Here is an 18,171-nt window from a genome sequence, read left to right as displayed (position 1 = left end):
TGAGTTGTAAAGAAAAATACACACTGATATTTTTTTGAACAGCCTAATATTCCTGTTTCTTCACTTTCTGTAAAGTAATAACAAATTTGATCAATTTTTCTTCATGTTTTGATTTGGAATAGAATGTGCAGTTATTGTAAGGATTTTGAACTTTACCCACTTTTTTTCAACACACTATTATTTTGAACACAACTGTACAAAGAAATCAGTTTTTGTATTGAACATAAATGTTGCAGATGGATAAGTGATTAGGTTCTTTAATGTAATAGAAAAATACGTCATTTCATTGTTGACGATTTAGAGTAATTCCATTTTCAGTTCATTTCTTTCTGACCCACTGCTTCAGGAGAAAAAATACATTCAAAAGCTGTGCGCAGTACTGTAGATCAAACTGAGTGACGTTAGTTATCTGTGATGGCCACACGTGGCTATTGTCTGTGTAGTAGTAGAAAGTAATCACTGATGCATGATGTTCATAACGCTGTATGTATATCATACTTTGTGTATCATGACGGGTCACGAGGCGGTGCAGCCAGAGAGCTAAGATGAGCGTTGCTGATTAGTCTTTTTAAAATGTTACGTGCATGGCTGTCATGATGTACTGTTTTTCTAGCATGCACTCATTTACTTTCACTTCTTTATTTTCCTGTGATTCTCACACCTTTTTTTGTTCTTTTTCTTTTGCTCCCAAATATACAATAAAAAGTTGTGAAACTGAGTCCTTGTCAACATTGGACCGGTTAGTAATTGCTGGTTTATTTTTATTTTGTTATTTATTTTTTGGCTTGTGTGTATGGATTTCTGCATGTGTGGTGGCAATTTGTGTGTCCATGCTTGAGACTGTGAGCATGCAGTGCCCCACCCCTACACTTGTACAGAAGCTTTGCTTGTTTCTCTGCCACTTGCTCTGCAATTAGTTTAGAACAACAGTTTGAGATTTTTTTTTTTTCTTTTTTTAGTATTCTTGCATTATGGCTGCGTGTACAGATGAGTGATAATTTTATTGATCGATTTCAGGTTGGTGGTCAGCTCTCTGGAAGCTTTGGAGAGCTGCTTTGCTGTTGGCTCGTCCATTGAAAAGGTAAAGTCAAATATGCATAAATACAGTATATATGAGTGGAATATTTCTAGATAACTGTTGCTCCATTACTTTAATTTCAGAAACATAACTAGAAATGTAGTTTCTCAGTTGAAGCTGTTGATCTGTTATGCACAGTAGTATTGTGTCACTGTCACAAGAACAGTTGTTTTGGTCGTCACCTGTGTGTTACGAAAAGGCTCAGGAATCTATATATTTTAGAATTTCTGTTTTCATTATACTGCCTTCACATCTCTGGGTGCATAAGAACTGCGGTTAAATGGGACAAGTTCTTGGAATCAGAAGTAGACATTGATGTGTAAATCGCCCAAGTAGTAATGCATAAATTGTCTGAAGGAAGCAATACTGATGGCAAACCTGGTTGCTCTGTCCAGGAGAAAAACAAGACTGCTGCGCTGGAGTTGGCCACTCTGCTTTTGTCCATGCCAACTCCCACAGGAGTGCAGCTGCAGACCAAAGGACTTCTTGCCAGCCTTCACACCAGCCGCACTGCCTACCACAACCACAAGGTATAAAAGAAAAATCCTTTGTCACCTAAAATCAAAACTATTGCTTCCCCCATTCACATGTTGTCATACAGCCACTTGATGTTTTGATAATTTGGCCCACTTTTTTTTCCTGTGCCATGGAGCCATCACTAATTTTCGGTGTATCAGGGACTTCCTGTATGAGAGTTTGAGCCGTTTTTTTGTGATCAAGAGATTACAGAGGTGGAGCTTTCACACTCTAAAGGAGTGATTTCTCAGCTGGTAGCGTGTAAATAAAGTAGAAAACTGTTTTCCACATTATGGCACCACCGTGGGTTTTGACCAAAAAGGCCCAGGGTTGTTCTTAAGTACAGACAAAAGCATATTTAAAAGTACATGAGTTTAAAAAAAAAAAAAAAAGCACCCTTAATTTGCTTCCTTTGTGTAGGACCAGTCCCTGCTCAGTAACGCAGTCCAGTGTTTGAACACCTGCATGCTGGAAGGAAGAGAGCTGGATCCTGATGTTTTCCAGAGGCTTGTGATCACTGCTCGCTCCATCGCCATCATGAGACCCAACAATTTGGTCCACTACACTGAGACCAAGTCACCACACCATGATTCTGGTAAGTGCTGTATTTTCTGGACTATAAGTCGCACTTTTCCAAGAAAGCATTGTGAAGGGGGAAAAAAATGTTATACCAATCTATGTCATGTTTATTTTTGAAATGTGATGCTGTTGCTTCATGCAACAAGAAGCAAAATTAATTTACTCAGTACGTTTATTTATACTGTCAACACAACATTGACGATCAGAAGCTATTGAGCTAATTCATGTTCTTGAACAAGGCAAAAAAAAAACCTGATTAAACGGTTTCTTTTGGCCACTGAACACACAATCATATGTGAAGTAAACATGCATTATCATTAAACGCGAGACCTCTGCACATTATTTTTAAAGGACATGTCGCACTAAAATCATAACAATTAAGATTTAGGCTGTTAGTGAGCATCCGCTGATCCACTGGGATTACTTTGGGCACTTCTGTGACCAATTTCAAAGTATATGGCATTCGCAGCAAACAGCTACGGAGGCGTCCGAAAACAAAGTACCCGTGAGTAGGGCAGTCACAATCATTACAATATTTGACAATCGCGATTATTTTTCATACTCGCGATTACTGTGAATTATTTATTTTATCCACAAAGCATAAAATGACTCAGAATCTGACGTCATTGTGCTGCAGCCTCGCAGATCATGACATGAAATAAATGGTCAAATATCTTTAAAAACATATTTAAAAAATGAGAATATATGAATGAACTGAGCAAAAATTACGCATACACGGGTTAAAAAAGCCCTGACATGGAGAAGCTGTGGTGATGTTCAGATGCACAGATCACAAAAAGCAGGTGAGAACTCTGAACTTTAACAGCTGTTATTTTCCAAAGGTATTTATTTGGTCAGTCTTGAGCTTAATGTAGTGTTTAACACACTCGTGCGTCCGTCTCGACTGAGACGGACGCACTTTTCTCTTCTCCCTCCCTTCCTTATCTTTCCTGCTTTTGTGGCGTGTTGTCTGTGAGGCTGCAGCTTTGCTCTTCTGGAAACGACAAAAATGGATCTGTTAAAGTGGTCTCTGAACGCAATTGACACTATTTTTTCTACAAGACCTTCGGGAGCGGAGGACCCGACCTGTCCTGCTGGGACGCATGTGATGGGTTACGTGATGGACTCGTGGAGGAGATGGCAGGTCATGTGCCTTTACATGCTTTCTGTGGAGGACGTTGAAGATGTGTACATATTCGACTTGGTGGTGACCGGCTTTCTGATGTGTGGTGCGGGCACTCTGCTGGTTTACCGGAAAATCAAGAAAGTGGAAGCAGCTTTGATTGGTCGTTCCAAGCTGCCCTATATGATTGATTCGATTGGGAAGGCAGTGGCTGCGCAGTCGGCGGGGGTTAACCGCGCGTTGGATGACATCTTGAGGAAGATTGCAGCCCTGGAAACCTGCTATGACCGTCTGTGAAGACCACATTCTACATTTCAGATGCATTGAGAGCCACTCTGTTCTCAGAACTGTGGAATCTTTCAGGCGTCTGTTAATCTGGCTATTCATTTGGCTTCCCCAAATACAGCTGCACTTCAAGGTCGCTGTGATAAGAAACCTCCTCAGAAGATCAACACCTAAGCCTCGCTCCCTGGTCTTCCCCCCTCCCCTCAGCTTCTCCAGCTCTGACGTGAACTGTGAACTGTCCAGGACTTTCTCAGCCTGCGCAGGGCTGTTCCCTTCCCCCCCCCAGACTGTCAGACAAGGCCGTTGACGGCGCCAAACTGGCTGCCTTCCGGAGTGTTCTGATAAACTGGTCCTTTCGAATCTCGGTTGTCGTCCTGTGTCCTTGTTTTGTCTCTGTGATTATTGTTTTTTGTGCTGATGGGATTTTTTTTTTCCTCATTGCCGCTGTGTAATGCAGCGGCTATGAGGGTTTTTTTTCTTCTCCTTTTCCCTCGTGTTTTGCTTTCATATATATGTTTTATGTACCGGGCCGGCCTATGTGTTGTGTGTTATGTGTGTTGTTTGTTATGGGTCGGTGTTGGTTTGCTCAGCCCTGCTGTTGACCAAGGCAGGGATGTACATCTGGAGCTGGTCCCCGGGCGCCTAATGGCGACCTCTGCTCCTACTGGCAAATAGGATGGGTTAAATGCAGTAGCCACATTTCATTGTGCAGGAAAGTTCTTCTGTTCTGTGCATATGACAATAAAATTTCCTTGATTCCTTGATTAAGCGCAAAACGTGACTGATGAGGAGAAACAATTTCAGAAATGCAACAGAAACAACCACAAATCAGAAAAAGTTGGGATTGTATGTAAAATGAAGATAAAAATAAAAATGTTGCACTATTCCTAGTTTCTCCACTCACAGAAGCCAAACGTTCTTCCAGAGTTGTGTAATTATACTACAATAGTAGAATATAAAAAAGGGGGAAAAAAAATAGACAGTATATTTGTCAATCGCAATTATTTGTGTGACAATCGTCTCCAGAAATTCCTAATCGTGACAGCCCTACCCGTGAGTGCTTTTTCTGACAATTGGCGTCGCAACTAGAAGCATCCCAGCATGCACTTCATTGGGATATAGCTGATAATGTTAAGAACGGAGGCACAGATTTCATGCCATAGTTAACATATGTGTGATGTTGTGTTACGATGACTCGTTTTTAAGTGAAAACTGTTCATTTTAATGCTGTCACTGTAAAAGCTGCGGCTCTGTGAAGGTTTCTATGAACTTGCACAGCAATGAGTCAGAAACGCAGCCTGTCAATAATCATCTCTGCTCTAGATTCAGCTTTGTGCATAATTAATTATACTTGTACATGTTGTTATCAATAAAATCTAAAAAAAAAAATTACATCTGCTTCCGGGGGGAAAACCTGTCTTGGAGACATTCCTTTTCTGAGAGGGGCAATGAGCAGCAGCAGTGCGCGCGCGCACACACACACACACACACTTCAGCTCCTCAAAACAAAAACAAAAAAACAAAAAAAAAGAAAATTGCCACAAAACACAACAAAAAGGGTAAATTGCTGAACATGCCAGACTCACTGTGTTATATTGTTTTCCAAATGCAAACTCCACACGAACAATGTGCACACGCGAAGCCGGCTCCAGCCTCTCCCACGATCGTGGCACGTTAAATAATGTACATTGATTCCTGGAAATAATGTATTCTGAGTTTTTCCAATGTACAAATCCATCTCTGTGTCCAGGCAGTCTGTTTTTAAGAGTCAAATGTCCCGACCTCCATGTATACAGCTTCAGTAACAAACAGCGCGTCTTCACACTTTAGGCTCCAAAAGTTAAGTGTTTCAGGGTGAAGCATGTCTCCTCTGTAAATCCAAGCCATCACTTTCGAACAGCAGCTCAGAAACTTTGTTTTTGGATGGAACAGGTTTGTTTCCCTCTGTCTGTCAGTCATTGAGAGGTTTCTGTTTTGCTAATAAGGATGTCACACACTGAAAAATGCAGAGGATTGCCGAGAGACATTTTCCGGAAACGCACCTGCTAATGCTTAGAGAGAAAGGAATAAAATACATCAGCGATCACTAATTCTTAGCACATATGTGCGGAGACACTTAGAATCATGAGTACTTTTATCTTGTCTTACTAATTGGGACATTAAAAAATGTGAGGCATGTCCTTTAAAGTAAACCTTTAAATAAATTGCAGGATCTCCCAAACTTGTTAAAAAAAAAATCGGCCTCTCCCTCCGGATTTGTGGGGCCCACCTGTCTCTCCTTGGGTCCTTGGTTGCCCCTGCCGCTCCGGGGTCCCATCCTGCACCTTCCCTGGTTCAGGGACCTCCTCTGCGGCTCCCTGGCCCCCTGTCCCCCCTGTTGGTTTGCTCCTCCCTGGCCTCCGGTGCTCCTCCGGGGCTGCCCACCTCCCCCGTCCAATGGTTTCCCTGGCGCCTCTGCCGGATCTGGTGTTGAGCTGGGGGCCTGATGGGGCCAGTGTTTGTGGCCTCCTCCCCTCGGCACGCCTCTCCTTCCGCCTGCTGCTTGGGGTTGGGCCTCACATGCCATCACAGGTTAGCACCTGCACACACATCATATTGGGTTGTAAGTAGCACATTGTAGGGTTCACATAGATTTGCGGTAGGGTGTTGGGGATGGGTTTGCGCGGCGTCTGCGTGCAGCTGTGCGCCGCAGCCTTCCACTGTGATCTCCATCCGCTACTCCTGCCTTGTAATATTAATGCACACACCTTACTTCTACACATTTAGTAAACACTTCACCAATTTAGAGTCGGGGTCACTAGGCGGTGGTGGGCAGGCTGTGGCACAGCGGTGTGCCGTGGCCACCCACGGCAGTCTGCCACCTGCTGTCTCTTGACCTGCTTTTAATGCAACACTTTATCTTTGCACACTTAGGGAGTTGTACACAGCAAGGGAGATTAATTGTAAGAACTATGGTGGGGTTGGTAGGTGGGATGAGTGTGGCATGTGGGGTTGGCCCCGGGTGGCTGTGAATGTCTGGGGCTTTGGGGTGGGGGGGGTCTGCCTCACCGGTTCTGCCGTGGTCCTGTGGCCCTGCTCTGTACCTGTGGGGCCCGGGGTCCCGCGGCTGTTGTGGGGGTGGGTGGTGGCAGTGGGGCGCGGGTGTTGGCACTGGGGGCTTGGTGGCTGCTGGGGGGATGGGGGCCGTGGTCTCCGGGATGGACCCGCTCTCGCTCGGGCGGTCTCCTGGTCATGGGCTTTGGTGTTTGGGGTGGGATCTGGGGTGGGGGGGTAGGTGGGGGGTTTGGGGGAGCCTGGCTGTCGGGGGGCCTTGTGCTCTTGCTGGCCACGGGGTTGGGCCTCGCCTCTGGGGGCCAGGCCCCACTCTAGTATGGCTCGGTGGTCCCTACCTTGTGCTTTGGATTCGATTGCGGTGGCTCCTTTGCCCCCCGTCCTTGCCGCCGCTCGTTCCCGCCCTCTGGGGCCGTGGCCCTGGTGGTGTGGTTCTGGGGCTCTCCCTATTGGTGGGTCTATGCCGGCGCCCTGTGCGCTTCCCTTGGGTATGGGGCTGCACCCCGTGCCTCCGTGGGGAGGGGTGGTGTCGGGTGCGTTCCGGCGCCGTCGGGCCGCTCCCCTGTTGGTTTGCTGTGCTGCCCGGTGGCTCTGGGGGCTGCCTTTCCTGGGCCCTGTGCCCTTCCACTGCCCCTTTTCTCCTGGTTCCCCCGGGGCCCTGCGTCCTGGACCCACGTCCATCGGCGCTCGCAGCCGGCCACATGACTTCTGACCTGTCGGAGTGGTCTATGTCATATGGTAAGGTTCTGTACTCTTGTTTTGGCCCAACACACCAGCCACAGTCGTGATCGGATATTTAGCTGTGATCAGGGTCTCTGTGTGTGGATGGTTGCGTGTTTGTGGCTGTCACCACGGTGTTGTAGATTAGGGTATGGATGCTCACTAACTAGACAACAGACTGTTGCTGTCACTGTTTGTTCATGTATGGTTGTTTGTCATGGTATGTTGTATGGTTGGGTCCCCGTCTCGGTGTCTCACATCACAGTTATTGTCTTCACCACTTGTCTCTAGTTCTTGTCTTTGTGTTGTTTTGGTGGTCTGCCCTTCCTGATAGAAGTTGTCTGTTGGCTTTGAGTAGGATGTTGTAGGCTGATCGAGAAGGGCGGATGGTGTTCACACACACCACATTCACTCATGCAGTACATACCTTCTGTCTTGCAAGAATAAATTGCATATATGGGTATTAATGTTCATAAATGGTATTGCCAGTGTGGCATTTACCATTACTATACAGACAGGGGAAAAAAAATCTTATAGTCCAGCAAATACAGTAGCTGTTGTACTGGTGATCAGTGTTGAGACAAGATTAGGTACGAGTGACTTAATGTCAGTATTTGTTATTAACATGCTTATATGAAGAAACTCTTACTGTCAGTAAATCATGGTTAAATTCATTTGAAGTGTAAATTATTCCAAGTATCTGGTTAAAGTAACATCATGTGCCTTGATAGGTGCATTATTGTCTGGAGATCTGTTGTGTAAAAATGCACTATGTTCTTACTGATGGTTGATTTGGGTTTTACAGTGTGGTGAGCTCATCCATCTGCTGCCTGTCTTACAGAAATAACAGAGGATGGACAAAAACATGTGGATAGCGAAAGCTGTAATTTTATTACCCATCTAATGAATAATTTCTGGAAACTTCATGCCCTGAAGCCAAAGAATGCTTTTCTGGCTCCTGCTTGCCTGCCTGGTAAGTACAAAACGAGTGGAGGCTGTTTCTTTGCAGCCACTCATTTAAAAATTTCTATAATACGATTAGTTACATGTATTCAGAACTACACATCAGATGCAAAAATTCAGGACAAGCTGACTAACTGCAAACTGCAGGTTTTCAGAATCACCTTTATTGTCAATGCACAGCAAATTGGCACAACAAAATTTGCTTGTGCATCCTCAAAGACAGTGCCCACCCTCAAACATAACTTACACATACTTCAATAAATATTAAGAACATCAGGAGATTTTGGGGGGTTGAGGCGAGCTCAGAAACCTCTAAATTACACCATTCCAATTAGACATTTGTCTCATATTGCGCTGTCCCCAACAGACATAACTCATATTGTACTAATCCCACATTGTCTTTGTCCCATACTGCACATATCCCATATTGCAGATGTACCATACTGCACATGTTCCATATTGCACATGTCCCTCTAAAACATCAATTGACATTTAAAATACCCAACTTTAATAATTTAATTGAATTTATTAGGCACCAATACTTACAAAAAAACCCCACTCATTTACAGACCACAAAATCAATACAAAAAAACAAAACAAAAGTTATAGGAAAGAAAGAACAACAAAACAATGAACATGGTGCCCAAAAGGTGTAGGCAGAAGCAACGCTTACCAATGCCTCCACCCACTCGTACAGTCAGATCAACCAAAGCTAAGGGCCAGTTCATACACGTTGATTTCCAACAAAGTGTGACCAGTAGTAGCTCATAACTACAGCTGAGGGAAGTGAGTATTTCACAACAGCTCCTATTTCGTTCTAGTTTCCCCGGTACATATTCAATTGTAAGAATTCCAATGAAGCAGATTCATCATACAACACAACGTTTTCCATCAGATACATATCCGGCGAACACCATTTCTTTGTATAAATATTTAAACTGGTTGATATTTGTACATCGTTTGATTTTCTCAGGTAGCTTATTCCATTTTTTTTGGGCCACAAATAGAGACACAGAAGCATTTCCTGGTCGTCCTAGCGCCAGCAATTTTAAAGTGATACAGACCCCTTAAATTATATATTCCTTCTCTTTGCATAAAATATCCTTGAATTCTAAATGGTACTTGCTTATTTTTCACTTTATACATCAATTGAACAGTCTTAAACGAAATCATGTCATAGAGTTTTAAAATCTTTGATTTGATAAACAATGGATTGGTATGATCCCAATAGCCTGCATTATGAATTATTCTTAATGCTCTTTTTTGAAGGATGAATAATGGTTGCACTGTAGTTTTATAGTTATTGCCCCATACTTCAGCACAGTAAGTCAAGTAAGGTGCAATCAATGTGCTATACAGAGTATGTAGTGATTTGCCATCAAGAATGTGCTTTGCCCTATTTAATATTGCAATACGTTTTGATACTTTCTTTTGAATATGTTGAATATGAGCTTTCCAGTTGTTTCTATTATCAATGATTACACCTTATAACTTGTTCTCTTTGACACATACTATGTTTACCCCCTGTATGTTTAACTGTATTTGTTCATCTTTTTTATGGTTTCCAAATAACATTATTTTAGTTTTAGACCAATTTAATGACAATTTGTTCATATCGAACCATCTCTTCAACTTTATCATTTCAGATCCCAAATCAACTAATAATTGTTGCATAGTATCTCTTGAACAAAATACATTTGTGTCATCTGCAAAGAGAAATGCTTTAAACACATCCGAGACTTTACATAAATCATTGATATACAATATAAATAATTTTGGTGCCAACACAGAACCCTGAGGAACCCCACAAATGACGTCCAGATATGAAGAACAGCAGTCCCCAGGTTTAACAGACTTTCCGGTTTTGTAAATAGCTTTTAATCCAATTCAAAGCCACTCCTCTGATCCCATAATGCTCCATCTTTTGAAATAATATGTTGTGATTGATTGTGTCAAAAGCCTTTTTTAAGTCAACAAATAATCCTATCACTATTTTCCTTTGGTCCACAAGTTTATTAATGTCTTCTGTTGCATCGAACAAAGCCAGTACTGTGGACCGTTTTGCTCTAAACCCATATTGACTATCATTAAGCAAGTTGTGTCGTTCAGTAAATTTATCCAATCTGTTATTGTAAAGTTTTTCCAATATATTTAAAAATTGTGACAATAAAGACACAGGGCTGCAGTTAGTAAAAAGAACAAAACTAATATCTTACATCTGTATTATCCCTGTGAAAGCATTATTTCCCCCAAAATGGAATGGCTGGTTGTGCCACATTTGGGCAGCACCAGCTGCAGCCACATGGTTCCAACTGAAACCAGATGTTTTCTGACTATATTTGGCATAACTAATTGTTTTAGCCACATTGGAAGGATTTTGAGAATGAGTTAACCCATTTAAGGTGCAACCACATGATTTCAAAGGGACTTGGGTCAGGATTTGGACTAAGCCACTTACAAAGTCTCATTTTTGCATATTTTGAAGTCAGATGTTGAGTTGCTCTCACTCACACTCTGACACTGTGATTGACATGTTTGTGTTTTGGTACAGCAGAAGGAGTAAATGGAAAATAGATCATATTCATCAAAACACAACCGATTCAGTAACAAATTGTGTTGTTTCATGTTTGACATCATCACGTATGTCATTAGGTGTGCTTAGAATTGTTTTGTCGGGACCCAATGTGCACCCTTGAAATGCCGATAAGCTGCTGTGTGACTTTGTCTGTACCTCTTCTTCGTAGGACTGACTCATGTGGAAGCAACAGTGAATGCCTTGGTGGACATCATCAATGCATACTGCACATGTGAACTGGACTACATCAATGTAGCCTCCAAAATCTACATGCAGATGTTGTTGTGCCCTGTAAGTCTACTTTGTTCTGTTAGATAATAGTAACTTGAACGGAAAAGAACTTTGAAACCAGTCTCTTGACTGTCAGTTTTTAACTGATGCGAGATTTTAACAAAGTGAGTAGTTACCAGTTAGTAAAACATTATTTTTATAGCCATAGTTTAATATAAAATATGATTACAATCAAATGATGGATAAATGAGACAAGAGACCATCAGCCATGGATCTGACACAATGTTCTATTAAAGATTAGTTATTTTGCACGTTTTGCGTGTGTGGCACCTCGTTTGGTGGGAACAGAGTAAATCCTGAAAGTATTCACAGTGCCTCACTTTTTCCACATTTTTTGTTCCAGCCTTATTCCAAAAAGGATGAAATTTATTTTTCCCCTCAAAATTCTGCACGTTACTCAACAATGGCTAAGTGAAAAAACTATTTTGTTTTTTTTTTTGCAAATTTACTAAAAATAAAAAAACCTAAGAAATTACATATACATAAGTATTCACAGCCTTTGCCATGAAGCTCAGGGACATCTTGTTTCCACTGATCATCTTTGATGTTTCTACAGCTTCATTGGAGTCTACCTGAGGTAAATTCAATTGATTGGACATGATTTGGAAAGGCTTGCTGTATGTCCTATATATATATATATATATATATATATATATATATATATATGCTCAAGCAAAGCCACCCAGACCTCCCGATCCACACACAACTCCCCCAGCTCCTCAGGGGGAACCCCAAGGTGTTCCCAAGCCAGCCGAGAGATGTAGTCCCTCCAGCGTGTCCTGGGTCTTCCCCGGGACCTCCTCCCAATGGGACGTGCCCGGAACACCTCTCCAGCGAGGCGTCCAGGGGGCATCCGGAAAAGATGCCCGAGCCACCTCAACTGACTCCTTTCGACGTGGAAGAGCAGCGGCTCGACTCCGAGCTCCTCCCAAGTGACCGAGCTCCTCACCCTGTCTCTAAGGGAGTGCCCAGCCACCCTGCGGAGGAAACTCATCTCGGCCGCTTCTACTAGCGATCTCTTTTTTCGGTCATGAGCCAAATCTCATGACCATAGGTGAGGATCGGAACGTAGCTCGATCGGTAAATCAAGAGCTTTGCCCCCCTACTCAGCTCTCTCTTCACCACGGCGGTCCGATACAGCGACCGCATCACTGCAGATGCTGCACTGATCCGTCTATCGATCTCACGCTCCATCTGTCCCTCACTCGTTAACAATACCCCCGAGATACTTAAACTCCTCCACTTGAGGCAAGGGCACTCCACCCACCTGAAGAGGGCAAAGCATCTTTTTCCGGTCGAGAACCATGGCCTCGGATTTGGAGGTGCTGATTTTCATCCCGGACGCTTCACACTCGGCTGCAAACTGCCCCAGTGCACGCCGAAGGTCCTGATTTGACGAAGCCAACAGAACCACATCGTCCGCAAACAGCAGAGACGAGATTCTGTGGTTCCCAAACCAGACCCCTTCTACACCCTAGCTGCGCCTAGAAATTCTGTCCATAAAAATAATGAACAGAACCAGTGACAAAGGGCAGCCCTGGCGGAGGCCAACGTGCATTGGAAACAGGTTTGACTTACTACCAGTAATGCGAACCAAGCTCCTGCTGCGGTCGTACAGGGACCGGATAGCCCTTAGCAAAGGACCCCGGACCCCATACTCCCGGAGCGCCCCCCACGGGGTGCCCCGAGGGACACGGTCGAACGCCTTCTCCAGATCCACAAAACACATGTGGACTGGTTGGGTGAACTCCCATGAACCCTCGAGCACCCGATGGAGCGTCTAGAGCTGGTCCAGTGTGCTGTGTCCAGTGTGTATATATATGTGTGTATATATGTATATATATGTGTGTATATATGTATATATGTGTGTATATATGTATATATGTATCGCCTCCAAATCCGAGGCCATGGTTCAGATGGAGCGTGAGATCGATAGACGGATCGGTGCAGCATCTGCAGTGATGCGGTCGCTGTATCGGACCGTCGTGATGAAGAGAGAGCTGAGTAGGGGGGCAAAGCTCTCGATTTACCGATCGATCTATGTTCCGATCCTCACCTATGGTCATGAGATTTGGCTCATGACCGAAAGAACGAGATCGCGAGTACAAGCGGCCGAGATGAGTTTCCTCCACAGGGTGGCTGGGCTCTCCCTTAGAGATAGGGTGAGGAGCTCGGTCACTCGGGAGAAGCTCGGAGTCGAGCCGCTGCTCCTCCACGTCGAAAGGAGTCAATTGAGGTGGCTCGGGCATCTTTTCCGGATGCCCCCTGGACGCCTCGCTGGAGAGGTGTTCCGGGCACGTCCCACTGGGAGGAGGCCCCGGGGAAGACCCAGGACACGCTGGAGGGACTACATCTCTCGGCTGGCTTGGGAACGCTTTGGGGTTCCCCCAGAGGAGCTGGAGGAGGTGTGTGTGGATCAGGAGGTCTGGGCGGCTTTGCTTGAGCTGCTGCCCCCGCAACCCGACTCCAGATAAAGCGGAAGAAAATGTGTGTGTGTGTGTGTGTGTGTGTGTGTGTGTGTGTGTGTGTGTGTGTGTGTGTGTGTGTATGTATATATATATGTGTGTATATATATATATATATATATATATATATATATATATATATATATATATATATATATATATATATATGAGAGAGAGAGATCTATGGTCTTTTTTTTGTTGTTGGTGTAGTTTTTACTGCATTAAGTACACGGTATAAAAACAATCCTGCGTGATTTATACTGGGGGAACAGTGGAACACAGCAGGAATCATAAATTGGCTTCGAGTCACGCCGGGTAACGCCTCTTTGCCCCGAGTTACACCTCTTTGCCCCGACTTGCGCTGGAACCACTTCCTTTCTGCATGGAGCACAGGACGCCAAAAAAATTAAATAGGTTTAATTTTTGGTGCCCGACTTGCTTCCTCCTTTGCGCCCCTCACGCTGTTGTGGCGCCGAGCTGCATTGTCTTGGCACTGAATTGCTTCCACGCGGCGGCGTCATAATGACGCACAGCGCAACCGGGAGCACCCCTGGTGTGAAAGGGGCTTTAGAGCAGGAGAGAGAAACACTCACAACTACAGTGTAATTTCAAAGAAGACGTCAGCGAGCTGCACGTTCGAAGCAAGTGACCAGGGAGCAGAAAAACACTTGCAGCACAGTGTCTAAACTAAGCACGTGGAACACCCCTTACCAAAAAGTAGTACATGCAAGTATGTTTCAAGTATACTTCCAGTTTACTTTTTATATACTTATCAGTACTAGTTTTTTTTAAGGGACAGCTGCATAGAAGCGAAATCAATCGCAACAGCATCAACTTGCAAGCACCACAATGTCAATTTCAAATGCGGCAGCAATGTTCAAACGAGGCGGCATCAATTCAAATGCAGCAGTGGCAGCAATGTTCAATCGCCACAGTGTCAATTCTAATACAGCAGCGGCGGTGATTCAAATGCAGCAGCGGTGGCAATGTTCAAGCGCCGCAGCCTCAATTTTTAAGCGCAACAGCGTCAATTCAAGAAAGCGCCAGGGAGCTGTGCATTTGGAACAGAATGGCCAGGAGTGGAAAAAACACAACAGTGTCCAGACTCGTAGCAGTGTAATATCACAGCAGCAAGCGAAACGGGCACATAGGCGCATACAGCATGACATGCCCTGGCATGTCCCACACACATTAGTGTTGCACACAGTTGCGGTAACAAATTAATGCGCACTCGTAGGAAAAACGAGAGTGACACATCCCGCACACAGTAGCGTTGCACACACAGTAGCAGTAACAAATTAATGTGCACTCATAACGAGAGCGACACGTCCAGCACACAGTAGCGGTAACAAATTAACATGCACCCGTAGGAAACGAGAGTGACACGTGCCGCACACAGTAGCAGAAAAACAAGTGATGCCACAGCCACTCACTCGTGAAAAAAAAAAAAAGTTACTCACAGAGAGCTGGGGCCAAATCAACCGAACACCCGCACCAAGTGGGGTTACTCACCCACAGCAGTGAGCAGAAAAGAGTAAAGGACTCGTGGTCTTGCAGCCTCTGGAGGACGTGTATGCGCAGCTCCAACCACAGAAGGTTGCGAGGCTCTGATCAACAAGCGATTCGAAAAAAATAAAGGTTTGACCTTCTGCTTCTCATGTGAGAGATGGAAAAAGAACTGAATGCTGGGTAACGTGCACTTATATACGGTTGCTGATGTCACCCAGGGCACACCTACTGGCGTGACTTTGTTGGTATAAGACTCGACCTCTGCGCATGGAACAATCCAGGTGCTAAAGCACTGCCCCCTGGTGGTCAGGAGGAATGAAATAGAACAGCGATTCTATTCCCCATCCAACCTGATGGAGCTTGAGAGGTGCTGCAAAGAGGAATGGGCGAAACTGCCCAAAGATAGGTGCACCAAGCTTGTGGCATCATATTCAAGAAGACTTGAGGCTGTAACTGCTGCCAAAGGAATTGAGCACAGAGTGTGCGTACTTGTGTACATGTGATTTTAGTTTTTCATTTTTAATAAATTTGCAAAAACTTAACTATAAACTGTTAACTATAAACTGTTGTCGTTATAGGGTGTTGTGAGTAGCATTTTGAGGAAAAAAATGGATTTCATTCATTTTGGAATTAGGCTGTAACAATACAAAATGAGGAAAAGGTGAAGCGCTGTGAATACTTTCTGGATACTCTGTAAATGGGACAGAGCTTTGTCTTTTGGGAAAAGGTGTGGTTGTTCCAGAAACTTACATTTGTAGCATTAATGTTGGCAGATTTATCATTGGCCATTAAGTTGAGCTATAAAACCATTCTGTCATTTTAAGATGACATGACGAGAGCCACAAATAATCGTGGGTTCTGAAAACTCTTGAATACAGTCAATTGTAAAAAACTGTTTTTTTTGTGTGTGTGTGTGTGTGTGTGTGTGTGTGTGTGTGTGTGTGTGTGTGTGTGTGTGTGTGTGTTTGGTGCTACATAAGACTGTTACTTTTGAAAAACTCATTTCAACTTGCAGATGAGATGGTTAGTAGATCAGCAAAAAGAATAGCTACAAATAGCTTGTCTTTTTACTCCAACTTTGTTTTTATGTTTATGAAATGGAATTTTGCTTTAAAGTGCTGCTGATTCCTCATCAGTGTGTTTGTAGTCCACTTGGGCAGATGAGAATAATTTAATGATTCCTGTCATAGGGCTGTGGCCTCCATCACATCGCACACAGACTGATGTTGGAGTGACAGTGACAGGAGTGCTGTATTTTTATTTTAAAGTATTTTTAAAGCTGGAATATCGGCAATCTTCAGTAGATAAAATGTAGTCCGAAGTTTAATATATATAAACTACATCATATTTGAACCCATTAAAATTTTTTGGGAATTTTTAATTCGTGGGAACATACATAATTTGAGAGAAATCGATAGCGTATTTCGCCCCAGCGAACGTCAAAACCTGCAGACGAATTCAAGCTGGAAATGCGTCTGCACTTGCGCAACCTGACTGACCCAGTTTTTTATGTTCAACGGAGGAAAAATTGTTGTTTTATAGAACTCGATATCAGATAATAACCATAACTGTACACCGTCAGACACCAGTCACCAGGCAACTCACCTGTCCAAAAGCAGCGCTGCAAAATCCTCGTGAGTTTGATTGCTAGTCTTCTGTCGCAGTTGCTCCCAACGATCTCTCTGGTTCCCAATGTTCACCGTTGTTGATCTTCTGTTTTTCTCTCGCTCCAAATGACGTATTTTCTTCGCACTTTCTGTGTATATCGCTGGTCTTCCTCACTTTCTTCCACTTCTACTGTCTCTCTCCTCCATCTTGCCTTCTTCAGTTTTAAATTTCTATCCCAGCATGCATCACAGCTACCGGTGAAACCTGTGACGTCACCCAGATGGCGTCCTGGCTTTTGAATTTTTGGCACGTGCCAATAATTCAGAATTTGCATCGATACGGACGAATTTTAATCACATTCAGACTAATATTTTTGGAATCCTTTATATTCACACTATCGAACAAAATTACTTTGGTCCCCATCAAAATTCTAACAATCGTCTCAATTTCAGTATGCTTCCTCGCACTCCAGCTTTAAAGTTACATCATTTTATTAGGATGAGGTTTTTTCAGCATTTTACCTTTAGTTTATTTTAACTAGTGTTTTTAGTACTTGTTTATATTTATTTATGGAACGTTGACTTATTAGTGCTTTTAGTAAAGTAAGTCCCTTCGGTTGCTCCCTTGTTTGCACTCGAGGTCGCCACAGCAGATTCAAGGTGGATCTGCATTTTGAATTGGCACATTTTACACCGGATGCCCCTCCTGACGCAACTCCACATTGCAGCAGGGGTGGGATTTGAACCGGGAACCTTACGCACTGAAACCAAGTGCGGCTTGGCCACCACCCCTGCTCTTATTAGTGCTTTCAGTGAATGAGAATGAGAATGAATTTAATGAATGACAAAGATCATTCACTTACAGGCTGTGGTTTGACAAAATCAAAGGAGTAAAATATGTGAGTGGGGTAAATGCAACATACGGTGTGTGTGTGTGTGTGTGTGTGTGTGTGTTATTATTAAGTATGTACAGGATTGCTAAATAAAATGGAGATTTGTAAGTGCAGGTCATCTTGAAATTGCCCGGTCTTATGTGATCTTGAAGCAGATCTTCCCCCTGGACCATTAGCTGGAGGCTCCTGATGGTGATAAATGTGAATGTACACTGTCCAAAAGAACATATTTGTTTTATCCTGTTCCAGGATACCTCTGTGAGCTTTGCTTGTAAGCAGGCACTTATCAGGGTGCTCCGGCCACGAAACAAACGCCGACATGTGACCCTCCCCTCCCCGCCACGCTCCAACACACCCATGGGTAAGTTTTCATACATCACCTGACATTTAAGCAGATTAAATTATGCTGCAAAAACTTTGTCAATAAAAGCCCATTTTGATGACAGTCTGAAGGCTGTGTTATGACACTTTGGGTGATTAAAAGCAGCAGGTTAATTATGATTACGGACAATGTAT

General features: G+C 43.7%; 1 protein-coding gene across 1 annotated transcript in view; it reads left to right on the top strand.

The window, feature by feature from the left end:
• ubr4 (ubiquitin protein ligase E3 component n-recognin 4) overlaps window positions 1-18,171 on the top strand; it is a 181,892-nt gene that overhangs the window by 109,541 nt on the left and 54,180 nt on the right. The window contains 6 exon segments of the mRNA XM_034173148.1: window positions 1,018-1,081; window positions 1,474-1,608; window positions 2,015-2,189; window positions 8,194-8,325; window positions 11,060-11,181; window positions 17,905-18,016. Of these exon segments, the coding sequence (XP_034029039.1) occupies window positions 1,018-1,081; window positions 1,474-1,608; window positions 2,015-2,189; window positions 8,194-8,325; window positions 11,060-11,181; window positions 17,905-18,016 (740 nt within the window).

Source organism: Thalassophryne amazonica, chromosome 6 (genome assembly GCF_902500255.1).
Source record: "Thalassophryne amazonica chromosome 6, fThaAma1.1, whole genome shotgun sequence".
Lineage (NCBI taxonomy): Eukaryota > Metazoa > Chordata > Actinopteri > Batrachoidiformes > Batrachoididae > Thalassophryne > Thalassophryne amazonica.
The sequence above is the reverse complement of the archived record's forward strand: the minus strand, read 5'-3'. Positions and strand labels throughout refer to the sequence as shown.